The 16,820-nt window shown below is 32.3% G+C and overlaps 3 protein-coding genes across 3 annotated transcripts; all 3 read left to right on the top strand.

The window, feature by feature from the left end:
* Window positions 1–470: 470 nt before the first annotated feature.
* On the top strand, window positions 471–1,485 carry LOC128177863 (complement C1q-like protein 4). Its single transcript, XM_052844760.1, has 2 exons — window positions 471–700; window positions 858–1,485. The coding sequence occupies exons 1-2, from the start codon at window positions 511–513 to the stop codon at window positions 1,241–1,243; spliced, it is 576 nt and encodes a 191-aa protein (XP_052700720.1). The 5' UTR covers window positions 471–510; the 3' UTR covers window positions 1,244–1,485.
* A 985-nt stretch (window positions 1,486–2,470) lies between these two features.
* Window positions 2,471–3,988, top strand: LOC128177658 (complement C1q-like protein 4). Its single transcript, XM_052844457.1, has 2 exons — window positions 2,471–2,744; window positions 3,492–3,988. Exons 1-2 carry the CDS (start codon window positions 2,543–2,545, stop codon window positions 3,875–3,877), a joined length of 588 nt encoding a protein of 195 aa, XP_052700417.1. The 5' UTR covers window positions 2,471–2,542; the 3' UTR covers window positions 3,878–3,988.
* Window positions 3,989–6,542: 2,554 nt separating this feature from the next.
* LOC128176812 (coadhesin-like) lies at window positions 6,543–12,535 on the top strand. The gene is made up of 6 exons (XM_052843360.1): window positions 6,543–6,662; window positions 9,976–10,107; window positions 10,613–10,765; window positions 11,651–11,821; window positions 12,087–12,257; window positions 12,426–12,535. Exons 1-6 carry the CDS (start codon window positions 6,611–6,613, stop codon window positions 12,533–12,535), a joined length of 789 nt encoding a protein of 262 aa, XP_052699320.1. The 5' UTR covers window positions 6,543–6,610.
* The last annotated feature ends 4,285 nt before the right edge of the window (window positions 12,536–16,820 follow it).

Here is a 16,820-nt window from a genome sequence, read left to right as displayed (position 1 = left end):
GTTGGAATAATATGATTTTTATACGAAATTCAAGAATTTTGTTATTGCCAAATTAAAAAAAAATATCATTCTAGTATGCAGGTAGACATTTGATATTGAAATGTATTTTTCAAAATTTGTTTAGGCATCAGAAATGCAATGACGCGATGCTATATTTTACTGCAAAGGAGTTTCGCAAATAGCATTACTTCGTGTGTCCAATCAGACCGTTCTTTCTTTTCTTTCTTTTTTTTTTTTTTTTTTTTTTTTTGCTGTTTATATCTTAGTAAATTTTCCTCTTATATCTTACCTTGATTGCTAGGGACGTGAAAAATGACTACATAGCATTTATGCTGCGCTTATCATTGCATTGATAACTTAGCTGCACTGCTATGTGCATGCAAAAAAGAGGGCATCAAAGCAGAATCTTAATTTACAAATACCAACGTTGCTCTAATATATCATGTACTTCTGTATATAAACTGATGTTTTTTTTGCGTGCTTTTCGAAGGATTGCAAACTAGTTTCAAAATGGCATTACAATTCAGCCTGGTATATTTTCTAGTTGTAGTGCTCTCTGTAAACTTTGCTCATGGCATAAAGCCTGCAAATGTCGAGATCGAGCAATTGAAGGTGCTCTATCAGTCTATGAGTGCAAAACTTCAAAACGTGGAATCCGAAAACCAAAGGCTAAATTCAGAAGTTACAAGACTGCAGACTCGTAAGTGTTTATCTATTTCGATGGGTTTTTATTTTTGTTTTCGATTTGTTAAAAAGTATAGAGTTTACTTGAATGATTTTTTATCTCTTAAAATCTTATAAAATTTTAAAGTTCTTTACTAAAAATGGTAATCTGGTTGTTTACTTCCTACCTTCAGGTTCCACTACTGTTGCTTTCACAGCGAGGCTATCAAATGACACTGAACTTGCAGCCATAGAGACGGTTGTCTTTGACAATATTCTTCTAAACTCGGGCAACGCGTATAACGAAAGAAATGGACAATTTACTGCTCCTGTAGCTGGGACCTATCAATTCGCCGTGTCCTTGACAAACTTTGGGAAAGAGTCGTACTTCGCTGTGCAGAAAAATGGCAATGATGCACTGTCCAGGTTGTACATTAAGAGCGGTCTCACGTATTCCACGTCATCCGTCGTCGTCACACATTTAGACGCGGGAGATATCGTTCATGTCCAGTCCCAGTATTTTCCAACGAACCTAAGACAAGGAAAATATTCCGTTTTCAGTGGTTTTCTGATTAAATAACTATTTCATCTCTATTTTCATAAAAGAAAAAAGCAATAAACGTTTTAGAAAAATATCTTGATTGCCATTGCTTTAATTGTAAATTGATAAAATTGCAGATTGAGAAATATGAAGTACATGTATATGCCTGTCTACGAATTTATTTCTTAATTTATTGTTTTCACAATAATGTAAAAAATATTTCTTATGATTGTATCCAATAAAAAAATTAATTGATTTCAGGAAAATAAATGTAGATCTGATTTTTTTCTTGTTTTGATTCATCAATATTCGTTGCATAGAAATTTTTAGGATTTCGTTGTTGAGTTAATCCACAAACGAAATTATCATTGAAGTGCAGTATCTAATAACATACTAGTATGTTATCTATCGATAATATCTGTTGCAAAGTACGTGTCCTTAAAAGTAAGGATTTTACTAAGTCCACGAAAAGTGATGTCCTCGATTGAAACCAAATTATGTGTTTAATGTGTCTTCATTAATTACGTCAGGTGTAAAAAGAAATGCCATAAAGAAAAAGATACAGTTTCTTTCAAAATATGTCTAAGAATTCAGGTTGTTCTTTAAATTTTATTCTTTTTACCATCTTGAACACGTGTGTGTACAGAATCTTAAGTTATGCAGTCAAAATCTGTTTTCAAAAGGGAAAAATGACTTCATTAATACTTCATGTTCCTATGAAGTAATCAAATTGACGAAAAGTGGAATATTTATAATTGTTTTATTATGAAAATGTGTCCACAGACGTCGTCCAAAACAAAACAACAGCATATTTTATGATGAAGATATAAAATGAATTTTATTACGAGCATTTTTGAAAAAAGTTAATTTGCAATATTTCGTTAAGCGGAAACATGAATAAAGCACGTCAATAAGCAAACACAATTATATATATATATATATATATATATATATATATATATATATATATATATATATATATATATATATACATATATTTATATATATATATATATATATATATATATATATCTATCTATCTATCTATCTATCTATCTATCTATCTATCTATCTATCTGTGTGTTTCTTATTTTAAGGACACACGAACTTAATTTGTATCATCCTACTTTATATGTTGCTCAATACAGCGTTATCACAGTAAATGATATCTGTATTGAAAACTAAACTACAATGCTATGTACATGCAATGAAAGACGGTCTGTACACAAAACCGACCTCCCTAAAATGAATACCAATGTTACTATACGTCATACACCTGTTAACGTACATATATGACTGAAAACTGCATTTTGAGGGGTTAAAGAAACAACGTCGAAGATGCCACTACATTTTACCATTTCGTATTTTCTTGTTGTCCTGCTTTATGTGACTTATGTTCACGGTACAAAGTCTGCAACAGCAAGTGCCGATATTGAGCAACTCAAGCTAAATTACCAGCATATGAATACTAAGCTTCAAAACTTAGTAAATGAGAACCAACGGCTCAATTCAGAAGTTACAAGACTACAAACCCGAGCAAGTAAGTCTTTTTTAACTGTAATATTTGTAAATACTTTACTACAATACATTTTTGTATTGATATATATTGAGCCAATTACTATTACTATTGCAATTGCAAGCTGCTATTTCAACTGCCTTAGAATATAACTTTGTCATTTCTCCTTTTTAATTTATGATTATTTCACATTAATTTTACCAACGAAAATATACAATTCGTTCGGAGTTAAAGTGTATTTTTGCTATTAAAACTTTTTATCATAAGTTCATTAAAACTATGATAGCACATACTAGTATTTGAATTATTATGCCAGTGCCAAAATTATTTTTGCACCTCATCCTAGGTTCAGTTTTCAATAAATTTGAAATATAGTGTCTTAAAGACCATTGCTAAAGCGTTTTAGAACAGTTCGGTTGTATCTCATTTCTCAAGAAAAAAGTATTTTGCAAAATTAAAAGTCAGAGGTTGTTAAAATGTGTACATTATACTTATTGGTGACTAAAATAATGTAATCATTATATCAAATATTGCATAGAAAAAAGTCCATCTTTTTTAAAATTAAGCTTACAGACTCCATTTTTGTAACTTTTATAAACTTAACCAAGAATTAATTGCAAATTAATAAAGAAATCCCTGGGGAAATAATTTCCTTCAGAAAAATCCTAATTTATATGAACATTTGCATCCGTATTTACATTTAGAAGGATTCACAAGTTTTCCAAATCCTACTAATTTACTGTATTATTATTATTTTTTTCCTAACTCCAGGTGACACTACTGTCGCTTTCACAGCGAGGCTGTCACTTGACACAGAACTTTCAGCTACTGGCACGGTGATCTTTGACGACGTCCTCTTGAACTCGGGAAACGCCTACAACGAAAGAAACGGGCACTTCACAGCTCACGTGGCAGGAACATACCAGCTTGCCGTGTCCTTGACAAACTTTGGAAAAGAGGCACACTTTGCGGTGCAGAAAAATGGCCACGATGTGCTGTCGAGGTTGTATATAAAGAGTGGCCTCACGTACTCCTCGTCAACCGTTGTTGTCGCACAGTTGAACGCGGGAGATGTCGTTCAAGTCAAAGGACAGTATTTTCCAACGAACCTTCGTGAAGGACTGTACTCCGTTTTCAGTGGTTTTTTGATAAAATAACTATCGTCTCTCTGTTCTGACGCATTTATGAGAATTTAACTATGACTCTGTACTTTGGGATTTTCAATTCTTTCTTATGTATATGTATGCAAATAAAACTGATACTTTAGATTCCTTTTTTTACGCGAGCACTTAATTCCGCGATTCGAATCGCAAGAATATAAAATCACGAACGCCGAATTTTTGCGAAAACAAAAAGGTCAAATTTGATTAAACTGATAGAATCATTTGGTATTATGATCCGTTTGACTGTGTCAAAATTTCATTAATTTCTTATTATTATAAGTATGTTTGATAACGAGAAGACTCCTTCCTTAAGATGAGATCGTGATAAAAAAGAAATATCAAAACAAAATTATCAATAATTAGGTTTATCAAATATGGATTAACTCTGTTATTTCATGCAGTTAAGCATATTGTTTGGGGCAAGAACTATAAGTCTAGTAATGTTAATTCAAGGGCAATAACTCTACACTTCTTGGTCTTGGAGCGTGCGCGTTAAGCTCTTCCTTTTACATTCAACTGTTCCCTGAGTCGGTCACAAAAAATCAACAAGAGACTTTATACCGTCATATTATTATAATAACATGCTGAGAGTAAGGAACCAAAGGGCATCAAGGCGAGAAGCCAATAGGCAGCCGTGCCAGATCACCCCTGCGAATGTTATTGTCATTTAAATTTTAGACCACGTGGTTTTATTTTACCCTTCCAGTTTCGCAGTAAAAATCGTGCCTCGTGTTTATATTTTATTTCATAGAATTTAGGTACTAGTAGTCAAATATAAAATCTAGAGGTTTTACATAAACCAAAGTAGGGTACGATATGAAAAACGACCAGTACTTACGTATTTAGAGAAAATTAACCGAACACTTATACTTCCGCTCGAAATTTCACAGGAACTGAACAAATCTCGGTGAAGTCTCGTGAACTTTCATCCGAGCACCTCTGGATTTATTACATACTTAGCAACGATAAAGAAAACATCCCGAACACATTCGCAGGGGTGCAGATGGAACAAACACAGTTGCCTCGAATAGTGTATTGGCACGAGGTCGTCGCGGAAATCGTCGAGGAGGTCAAGTGAGACCGCCCGTTGCAAACAGCTCCAATATTAATGCTCCTCCGACACCAGCTGCTCCTCCGACACCAGCGACACAGGCGTCAATATGAAGCAAGCCAGGGAATATCACGGAGCGGGATGATTGGAATGATTTCTCACAACATGCCGCCCATAGTTAACCCCACCCCTGACGCAGCAAGTGCGTTGTCGTCACATGCTCCCACCTAAATGAATCAAGGTACAAAAAATTATTTGGAAAATAATATTGACACGCCAAACCCATTTAACAGTGTTACTTCTATACTGGGATCCCATGTATCCCAAGCTCTCAAAGATAAAATTTGAAATGGCGAATTTGTTCAATTAAACAAATTGTTGCTTCAAGAGCCTTGCACAGAAATGCAAAATCAAATTGTTTTCGAGGGGGGTGTTTTTCAGGTCAAACCAAAAAATAAAGAAACAAAAATTGCAAACTTCTCGCAATGGATGGACGCTTTTTAAATATATGCTTCTATATATACTTAGAAAAACATCCACTACAAGCCATTTCACTCTTGAGGTATATGTCAACAATTAAAACGGGGACTGCTAGTAACAATTCAGGTTGGTTGGATTATGATGTGCAATTTCGCTTAAAGAAGTTTGGTATTAGCTAGAAACATGAAAAGCATATTTATTTGGGTAAAGGTCATGAAATAACTTTAAGGGGAACTTTTTACATGAACTAGAATATTATACGCTGAGACAATGAGCGATCCCCGATCTGAACATTGAACTCTTATCTTAAGTATCGTTAAAGCTAGTCACGACTTCCCCGTTTTCTATTGTAGCTATATACTTCCGGGTTTTTTCTTCTGTACTTGATGATCACAGACGCTAAAAAGAGTGATTGGCGCTTACAATTTAATTATTGTATTTGTATTAATAAGTATGTCCCCATTTCAGAAGGATGCAGATAAACTTCTAACGAATAGATTTTTTAAAGAATAAAAAAAGGGAAAATTAACCTAACTGGTCTCGGTCGGAAAGCCTTGACGTGGGTTTCCAACGACGTTGAGTTGAATATTGTACAGAAAATAATATAAATATCCTAAACTAATATGTAATGTTTAACTTTATTTATAAAGTACACGTATATTTATTAAAGTATGAAAAAAAAACTTTTCATAAAACAAAAAATGCAGGAAAAGTATGGAAATCAAGCACTTTGAAATAAAATTATGCCACCCAACCTCGGAATAAAAACCCAGAAGACGATGAACCATTTTGAATTTGAATTCAAATGATCCAAAATATATTATCTTAGTATACATCTGAGAGGATTTTTTTTATTATAATTCAATTTGACTGAAGACGATATTATTTTTCTTTCTATAAAACTTTTTATCTTTTTCCTATGCACTTTTTTACAATTATTTTGAGTATTTAGTATCCCTAGCTCGTATCAAATTTTCTTTTTTAAATTTCAATTTAAAAAAAAAGTATAAAACCCGATTTATTTCGATTCAATGAAAGAATAATCAATCCAGATAGAAAATTACAGGTAAACCTTAACGCCTCTATGATAAACTACGCAATTATTTATAAATGAGGGCTGTGATAAGCAAACAGCTTATTTGTCGGATATTATTTGGTCAGACTTGAAGGATTCGGCGAACACCGTCAAAAACATTATGATTTCAACGACTATGAAAATTTTGTTCACATTTACTTTTGTGAAAACAGGTGAGAAGGCAGATTGTTAATGATTTACCAATTTAATCTTTTTGATTTTTATAAATGAATGCAAAAGTTTATTCTAAAACTATACTACGGAATAGATGGCTAATATCTTAAAAGCTTTGTTTTATCCGCTTCAAATAGAGGAGTCAAAAGTTAAAGTGTTTACTAGTACTCTGAATTAAATTCTTAATGATCATGCATATGATATAATAATTTTCAATTGTTCTCTGTCACTGGTTTCGTAGTGACAAGCATTTATGACAAGATTATTTCCTGCATTGTGAGATAAATGAAGACGCATTTTCTATAGATTCAGGGGAAAAGACTGACATGGTTACTCAATTTCACACTTTTGCGCATTTTTTTCATTTTGTCCACGAAGATCCACATTACCTTTACTTTTCTACAGTAATAGATTTAGCACAAGTCATATTTGATTAAAATAAAATGTGTCAATTTAAGACTAGTAAATGATAAATAATGCCTGTTTAAAGCTGTGCTATGTGAGATTCATGGATAAGAACTGCTAAAGTATATTATTTTTATCTTCCTTTGATTGCATTGCAAAAATAGAGTCAGATACAACACAGTTAAGCATTATATACAGAGGCCTATGGGGCCACATTCCTAACGTAAGCAACATAAGCAATTAGAAAATCAGCTTCGATCTTAACTTTAAGTTATCTTATTTGCTTTAAGAGCAGAGGTCAAGAAAATGCCGGCAAACCGAGTCTATGCTGTCAATTTTGTGTGCCTGTTAATGCTGTCCGGTGATGAGTTTCATATGTTTAATACTGTATTAAAATTTCTGAAAGATAAACTGCTGGTTGTTTAATCACTCTAAATATACATCATTGAATAACTAGAAAAAAATATTTATTATTTCAAGTACTTAATGGAAAAAAGTTCTGCTTTTAAAAAGTATAACATTAATGAGGATCTACTAGTATCTACGAAAGACGAATAGGGCCACATGAAAAATATTTTTATCTCGTTCGAGAAAAGATCTCGTTATTACGAGTTAATTATCTAGTTATTACGAGAAAAGATCTCGTAATAACGAGAAAAGATCTCGTAATTACGAGTTCATTATCTCGTTATTACGAGAAAAGATCTCGTTATTACGAGAAAAGATTTATAGAAAATGCGTTTCTGAAAAGACCTCCAAATCGACTGGTTCACCCTTTCAGGCTATCTTTTTCTTTCCAGCAACGTTGATGATTTTGATGAATTTTAATAACATCGGCCAATATTCAATTATTTTTTACATAAAATGATCGGAGTAATAAGTGGAAAGAACTTCATGTAATTCTACTTTTCATCTTAAATATTATAATCCCACTCCGAAGTAAATACCAGGTAGTCCTAGTCGTAAAAACACAATTCTATTTCGTACAGATGAGTTAAATGACTATATAGTTTCAATCAATAATATACACCCGATTTGTGTTTTATAAGTTCATACACAAACTATATGTATATTGAAAATAATTGATTTTGTATCTTGACATTTTGGAGTCTGAAAATAAATTATATGGATCCCTCTTAATAATAAAAAGTTCAATTGTATTAATCAATCTGCTTTGCTCCTTCTTAAATTTTTTTAAAACTTCTTGGTCCGATTTTCCATCAGATTTGGTGTAAGCTTTTAAACCATGATAATGGTAAGTATGTGCATAATTATGGACATTGCATTAGTTCATACATTTACATAAAGAAAGAAGAGCAATGAAATGTGGCATTTGAAACAGATCTTTTCTCGTAATAATGAAATCTTTTCTCGTAATAACGATATAATTAACTCGTAATAACGAGATTTTTCTCGTAATTATGAGATCTTTTCTCATAATTACGAGGTAATAACGAGATCTGTTCTCGTTATTACGTAATCTTTTCTCGTAATTACGAGTTAATTAACACGTAATAACGAGATAATTAACTCGTAATAGCGAGATCTTTTCTCGTAATTGCGAGATAACTAAGTCGTTATTACGATATCTTTTCTCGTAATAACGAGTAAATTAACTCGTAATAACGAGATCTTTTCTCGTTATTACGAGATCTTTTCTCGTTATAACGAAATAATTAACTCGTAATAACAAGATCTTTTCTCGTAATGTACGAGATAAAAATATTTTTTATGTGGCCCTATTCGTCTTTCGTAAGTATCAGAGAAGGTGAATTAACCATGCATCGGACACATACCTTGGATCGGATAACTTTGTTTATCAACATACAAATAAATGTGCATGCACTCATGTGTTGTTTCGTATATTCCTGAATTACAACAAATGAACTTTATCATTATTAAGAATTTGATAGCAACATTGACAAAGAAATAGTAATATAGGCATCGTTAATTGACATCAAAATTTTGTTACGAAGATTTTTCACTAAAACATTCTTTGAATGTTGTGCGTTTGGTTGTGAATTAGTGAAAATGCACTCTCTGCGTAAAATAATTAGAAAGAAGTAAGTTTTGAAACAAAATTTGATTAAAATAAGTCCAAGAAATTTGAACAATTAATGCCAAGGTCATTACTGCACCATATGTTATTTCACCATGGATCGGACACAAATTAACCATGCATCGGACAATTTTCACTGCATGATTTCTTCTAATAATATGGAGATTATGTGCGCATTCATTGTGATATACTCTAAATGTGAAGTAAAATAAAAATTTAAAAAATAATTGATACAAACATTTTCCTCAGACCACTTAAAAATCAAGTTTAACGGATACAGCCTTTTAATTTACTCCAAAGTTCCTGTAGGAGCTGGCACGATAAAGAACCCCTTATGATAAATATTCCTTTAAACAGAAGCACTAGTCTAAATTTCTTTATGTAAATTTGAGGATTTATTAAAAGAAATCTGAATAGCAATTGAATAGATTGATTTTTCCGAACCATTATAAATTTGCATTAAAACCAGAAAATGCTGTCCGATGCTTGGTAAATATTGTCCGATCCATGGTGAAATAGTTCAACACTTCATTAATTTGTTTTATTTTCTTCATTTTTTACAATTTCACAATTATTTCTCCAATAATTAAGCAAGGGGAAAACCTGTGACTTTTAAAGCCAGTTTTATTTATATTTGGATGATATTTGATGCGTGAACAAAGGGGAAAATCCAAAGGTGTCCAATGCATGGTGAAATCACCCTATCAGATATGAAGTTCTTTTTTAGTGGTAAAGAGGAGTGGCCTTATGTTATATTCAATTAATACTGCAGGAGCTCTTCCTTAGTATATAGCTAAACACAGATGTCATTGCCCTTTGTCCATTTTTCTTTTTTATATATTTCACAGTTTCACCGGATCATATGGGCCCCTGTGGACCAGGAGAAGAGCAGTATTTTACTGGTAACTACCCAGCTGCAGGTTTTTGCCGGCCATCTTCTGGAAGTTCTGGTTCATCATCGTGTTCCTGTTCTTGTCTAGGTAACAACAATGCTATCTTTTTTATTTTATTGATCATTCTGCGTTTGGTCAAGAATATCGTATGAGACTTTATAATAGTAGAGAGCCAATTATTATTTGTTTCGCACATCATGGCACATGACCATCTTACCAAATTATGATTAAAATTACAACGAATAAAACATGTTATTCTAACATTAAAAAGTTTTCTTCGGTATACAACACGTAATAAAATACCTATATACTGATTATTCGGACGATATCAACAGATTGTCTCCCTCGACAGCAAATATTTCCCTCGGCTTCACCTCGTGAAATACAATGTAGTTGACGCGGGGGACAATAAACTTCCTATCGTCCTCATAGCCAGTAAATAGATACATGCATTTTATTATACCGAAAAAAAATATTTGTTATCAGACATGTAGCAACTCGGATTACGTTAGTGGACTGCCGAGTTAAAAACGAGGGGAATCGAATGTAATCGGTGAATAGACGATTCATTCTGATCTTAATTTTCAAAAAGGGACGAGTGGAACATTTCATGGAGATTGGACCCCATGTAGTGTGTCATGTGGTCACGGCATCCAATCACGGCGAGGGATTCGTTTTGACAGTTGCGGTAGCTCTCACAATCTAAACCCGGAAACAAGACCCTGTAATCAACAGCCATGTCCAGGTTACTTTTTTTTTTAAAAACTTCATGATAATCTGGTTGTCAAACCATTTTGTTGACTCGTGTTTTCCAACTGTTCCATAAGTTGCGTGTGCCTGAAGCATGCATAAAAGAAAATTTGAAAAACACTGAGGCATTATGATAACAGAATGAGCATTTTACGCGGTTCATATAGCACGTTATTCTCCCAAAACAGTATATACTCGTTTGAATTTGGTAGCTCGTCAATGCATTCCTGAAATGAAAGATACAACTGTAAAAAAAATAATTTGTTAATATTTCGAACTTTAGGCCCACGTTGTCTTAACTAATTTGTAATAGATGTTACAGGGCACACAATGGATTAGGAAGATACATTCGTTACACGGTTTGTTGATAGTAATTATAATGTGGTTTATACGCGATCAGATAATTCGATATAAGGGTCAAGCTTAAATGAAACTTTATCATATTATTATACTTAACATATTTGAACCACATTTAGGGGAACAGGATGATACAGTTTAAAATTTTTTTTCAATGAATTATCCTGGCAAAATGACGTATTACGACATTTTGTTTTTCTAATTAAAGAAAATTATAATGGTGCGTTCAATGAATGAATGGTGGTGTATCTATTAAACATCACAGTAGATTGAATGCTGGATTTTATCTCTATTCATGGTGTGTTCCGGTATTCTCTTTTGACACGTGGTACAAAAGAATTATATTTTTATAGTTATCATTCAAATAGTGAAAAACGTATTTAGAAATGAGCAAAGTCTTGTTAGTTACGAATTCTAAATACGAATTCCGTGATGTTTTATTCTCTTTCAGATTTAATTTCTCCAATAAAAATAAACTGTTTATATATGTACTTGATTTGAAGACTTTATATTTCCACGAAAGTGAATGGTGGTTGGAGTGCCTGGGGTCAGTTCACGCCTTGTGGTAAATCCTGTGGAGGTGGGATACAGGTCAGATTCAGGTCATGTGATCACCCATCCCCCTCCAATGGTGGATTATCGTGTATCGGCGATTCTCTGCAGACAGCCTCATGTAATAGTCAACAATGTCAAGGTAATTTCTGAATTGAAAAAAAAGTTCATAAGAGTATGCCAAAACACGATTTAAAAATTGACATATTTAGATTTTGGTTTATTTTTATTGATATTGAGTGTGTTTTCAAAAATATATTACAATGTAAACAACTTGCTAATAATTATCATTTTTAAAAAAAACGAGTCAAATACATGTACACTAAGTAGGGGTGTTGTTTGTTATGTCTCTATGATATACTGTATAGCAGATTATTTAATTCAACGAATTTCTTTTTCCGCGAAAGTAAATGGCGGCTGGGGCACTTGGGGTCAGTTCACGCCCTGTGGTAAATCCTGTGGAGGTGGGATACAGGTCAGATTCAGGTCATGTGATCACCCACCCCCCTCCAATGGTGGATTGCCGTGTTATGGAAACTCCCTGCAGACAGCATCTTGTAACAACAAAGTTTGTCCACGTACGGTTATATAGAGTAATACACTTTAGTGAAATATTTTGCATTTATATTGTTAAATACTATATAAAAAACAACATTTTTAAAAACATTGTTGGTAGCAGTATGTAATGCACACGTACGGCACGTTCTAAATAACAGAATGCATTTCTCCCTTTTTTTCGTCTGCAGAACTGATAACGCTCACTAATCCGATATCAATAGAAACGACAACTAGACCTCCATCAGTAAATCACAGATCATATTTGAATACGAAATTAAAGAGGTATTGTTATTCATAACAACAACAAATCAAAACAACGAAACACCCAGAAAAATAATCAATTTATCAATGAAGTTGCACAATTATTTTTCCTTTTTCGCTCACCTGAGCTGAAAGCTTAAATGAGCTTTTCTATCACTTTTGTCCGGCGTCCGTCTCTCTGCCCGTTTGTATGTAAACGTTTGTAGACTTCTCCTAAACCATTTGGTCGGTATTGATTAAACTTAGCACAATTAAAGAACTATCGGTTGAGGAGAATTTAAGTTTGTTGCCTGACGTTAGGTATATCTAAGGTTTTAAAGTTGCCTTCTCCGAAACAGTGCAGGCAATGGGATCAAGCAATAGCAATATTTAAAATAAAAAGATAAACCGGTGCATGTTTAATGTGTAAACATTTACATTCACAATTGATTACAATGTTAAATAGAATGTAATAAGCAACAGTGAGCAAGAGTTTTCAAATGAAAGGATCGTACACCATGCACGTGTGTAATCCTGAATTAAAATTATATTAGACATATTTGAACGTAGGAAAGGGGGTGTCATCGGAACAAGTTGTTACATATTGTCTGTTAAAGTATAATAGAAGTAATATTTAGTGTTGGATTATTATCATTGACAAAAAATCATCAGGTATGATTATAACAAAAATATATTCATATAGCTGGAATATTTAATATTATTTACTGGAGGAACTAAATCGCCGATGTACTTTACTGACATGCCAATGGTACTTAATTTTATAAACAGCAACTCTTGTCTACCAACGGCAGAACTTAGTGTACACATCAAAGGCATATTATTTGATACATGAAAAGTACCTAAAATAATTTGAAATAATGAAGTTATTTATTATCAAGTAATATACATATTCACACACTTTATCGAAGAAAAAGACTGACTTAAATCTGCTCGTTCCGTTTATTAGTTGATGATAATATTAATTGATTAATTAATTATTAATTAATGTGCAGCAATGGAGGTCGAATTTTTACAAGGAATATAAAGAGAGAAATCTTTTTTAACTTTTTTTTCTAAAGAACCAAATGAATAGGCCAGAAAAACTGTAGCATGTGTGAAAGAATCCTTAGGTTGTGTAGATTTGACTGTGTTCAAATCATAATCCCCGGGGTTAGGGTTTGGCCACAATAAGTGTCAAATTTTTACATAGGATGATGTAGAAAAAAAAACTTTAAGAAACTTTTTCTCAACACGAATTGGCCAGAAAATCTATAACTTGTATTGAAACATCCTCTAGTAGAATAGATTCAAGTTTGTTCAAATCATGATCCCCGGGGACAGCATTGGACCACAATTAGGGGTCAAATTTTTATAAAGGAATACATAGAAAACCCAGTCAGCAAGGAAAACTGTAACCTCTATGAAAGCATCTTTAGATAGTGTAAATTCAAGATTGTTCATATCATGACCTCAGGGGGTAGGGTGGGGCCACGATTTGGGATGTAAATGTTTTCATATATATATATATATATATATATATATATATATATATATATATATATATATATATATATATATATATAAAATTAGAAACTCTTTGCGAGCAACGAGGGGTCTTTCGTTTTGAATACACTAAAAAAAGGCAGTTACAATAATTTTTAATTTTCAATCATTTTTTAAAACTTAAAAGCGTCACTATCAACCCTAGAAAAATATCAGAAAAATATTTTTAAAAAAAACCAAAAAGTGGAAAAACAGATTTTTAAATATTTGCTTCCGACAGCGACCGGACGCACTGAGAACTAAAAAAGAACTTTTATCCTCGATTATTTTATAAAAGTTATTGAATAGTGTTTAAGAAATCACCTGAAAATCATAAAAACAACAGAATTACTGTAAGGACTTCCGTGAATGTGGAAGACCTTAAAAATCTTCAAAAAAAAAAGGCCAGAAAATCTGTAACTTGTGTGGAAGCAATCTTAGGCATGGTAGATTGAAGGTTGTTCAAATCATGGTCACAGTGAGGGGGCAGGGTGGGCCACAATTTTGAATTTTTACGTAGGAGTGTCTAATGAAATTTTTTTTAAAATCCTCTTAAAAGACAAAGAAATCTGTGACGTGTGTGGAAGGATCCTTAGATAGTTTAGATAAAAGTTTGTTCAAATTATGATTCTCGGGGTAAGCTGGGGGGGGGGGGGGGGGGTACAATGGGACGGGTCAGATTTTGACATAGGAAATTTTTTATTTTATAAAGAATTAAAAAAAACTCAAATGTTATAATCCATGATATTACTTAAATGCAAGCATCTTCGTAATTCCCAGTTGTTTAGACCGTGACCGCTGGACAATTCTTGGGACACACAAGTGATTCGAAGTTTGATGTAGGTTTATATTTATATAAACAGTTGTTTAAGATTTTCTTGAAAACTGCAATGCTCAATATGACTATAGGAAATCATCCAGTTACAAAAGGGGCTCAAAGTGTATCATTAGTATATCTGGAGGAAATTTTGAAAATCTTTTTTTATTCAGGATGTTTTTAGTCATTATAGTATTACATTGTCCAGATATTTTGTAAATGACTTCATTTAAATGTTGTTCATGTGAGCAATGTGGCCTATGGTCCCCTTGGTATTGCAGAAGAAAAAAAGATTACATATAAAATGTCATTGAATGCATTTATATTTGAACCAAAATACATTTATTTTATAATCATATGGTTAAATTTATCAGAATTAATCATTTATATATTCATTTTTGTTACAGGGGCTCACTTTAACCAATAAGAGCTGAAGTGTCAAAGCAGATACTGCTTACTCAATATTATATTCGGTTCAAGTATAATGATAAAAATATGTTATTAAATTTTAAGATAATTTTAGTTATCTTTGTTTGCTTTCATTGTCCAATTTTTAACTTAATCCCATATTTCATCTTAAATGATTAAAATTAAATTTTATTTTTAAATAGAAAAAGGTTAGATATATTTACAGATCGCTTTTTCTGATTACACAGCATATTGTTTTTGGGAGTGTGTGTGCAGTTTACAAGTTAGTACCAAAATAGGTACTTTAGTTATAAAATGTTAAATGTGTAGGAGTGGGAATGGGTGTAGCTAAATCGCAGAACAAAATACAAAACCAAAAATAGAACGGAAATTATATTATATCAAATTATTCACCATCGTCGCAAACCACGACCAGGACTCCCATCTGGAGAGAGCTATGCAGACTCCGCACCGTGGCTTTAGACGATGAATATTCACTAGAAAACGGTATAATTCCGACATCAAACAATTCAAATGAATATGAGTTTTTCATATCTAACAAAAAAAAACGTTAATTATTGGCTTTGTGGCAATGCCTTTTAAAAAAGATTACTCAGTTTGAAAAAAAATTTCAAAATGCGTTAAATTTGGGACCAAGTCAACGCACTTTGAAAAAAATAATTTTTTTTTCAAAGTGTGTTGAAATCGTTGATATTAATGCACTTTATAAAAATGGTTCACGGTTTGTCAAAAGAATTGATACTTTTATATAAATAAATAATTGAATTAACCTTGGGATATATTTAAAAGAGAACCCACTGCATTCTCAGCTAACTTGATAAACAGTTTCTCGATTCGATTTTTATAATTTCTCATAAGCTTAATATGTAATTTGACAATTTACAAATAAAGAACAACTCGGGAGAATAGATTTATCCAAATATGGCATAAACTGTATCGCTTAGCAACTGACTTTTCCTTTTTTTTGTATATGCAGCTAATTTACTTCATAGTGCTATGCCAGAAACAAAAATGATTTATATATATTATAAATGGAAATCAATGTTTCAAACAGCTTCAAATGCATGTGCTTATAAACAAACGTGATGTGAAAAAGAATATGATAAATGTAGTTATGTTTATCAAAAAACATTATGACCTTTTAGAACAACAGTGCGAGAAAAATATCCAAACCTTAAAGGGACTTGGACTTTTAAATTTTATTTCTCCATTTTCAATGTTTATACTGATAAATATAGAAGTTTATAATGCTTTGTCAAAATTTGAATGTCAAATATCAAATTATAAGCAAGATACAGAGTTCATAATTCTTTGTTTTGTAAACAAAGCCCGAATGTTGTCATTTTAACATATGTGTTGTATCGGTGCAAGTTTCAATCAAATGTATCCTTCTTTTGTTGATAATAGTATTTAGGAAGATACTGAATGAGTTTAAATTGTTTTTACATGTCATCTTGTCAAAGAAATGGTAATTCTCTACATTACATTTTTTGTAAACAACTATAAGACTCGAGCTTTGTTTACATAACAACCAATTCTTACCTCTGTATCTCGC

Source organism: Crassostrea angulata, chromosome 3 (assembly GCF_025612915.1).
Source record: "Crassostrea angulata isolate pt1a10 chromosome 3, ASM2561291v2, whole genome shotgun sequence".
Lineage (NCBI taxonomy): Eukaryota > Metazoa > Mollusca > Bivalvia > Ostreida > Ostreidae > Magallana > Magallana angulata.
Note: the sequence above shows the minus strand (reverse complement) of the source record. Positions and strands in the feature narration are given on the sequence as shown.

Bases quoted from the DNA above. Each gene is read 5' to 3' on its own strand.
- LOC128176812 (XM_052843360.1), top strand. From the start codon at position 6,611: ATGATTTCAACGACTATGAAAATTTTGTTCACATTTACTTTTGTGAAA. The intron at 10,766-11,650 runs GTTACTTTTTTT...TTTCCACGAAAG, and splicing joins TAATCAACAGCCATGTCCAG to TGAATGGTGGTTGGAGTGCC. The intron at 11,822-12,086 runs GTAATTTCTGAA...TTTCCGCGAAAG, and splicing joins TAATAGTCAACAATGTCAAG to TAAATGGCGGCTGGGGCACT.
- LOC128177863 (XM_052844760.1), top strand. From the start codon at position 511: ATGGCATTACAATTCAGCCTGGTATATTTTCTAGTTGTAGTGCTCTCT. The intron at 701-857 runs GTAAGTGTTTAT...TCCTACCTTCAG, and splicing joins AGTTACAAGACTGCAGACTC to GTTCCACTACTGTTGCTTTC.
- LOC128177658 (XM_052844457.1), top strand. From the start codon at position 2,543: ATGCCACTACATTTTACCATTTCGTATTTTCTTGTTGTCCTGCTTTAT. The intron at 2,745-3,491 runs GTAAGTCTTTTT...TCCTAACTCCAG, and splicing joins AAGACTACAAACCCGAGCAA to GTGACACTACTGTCGCTTTC.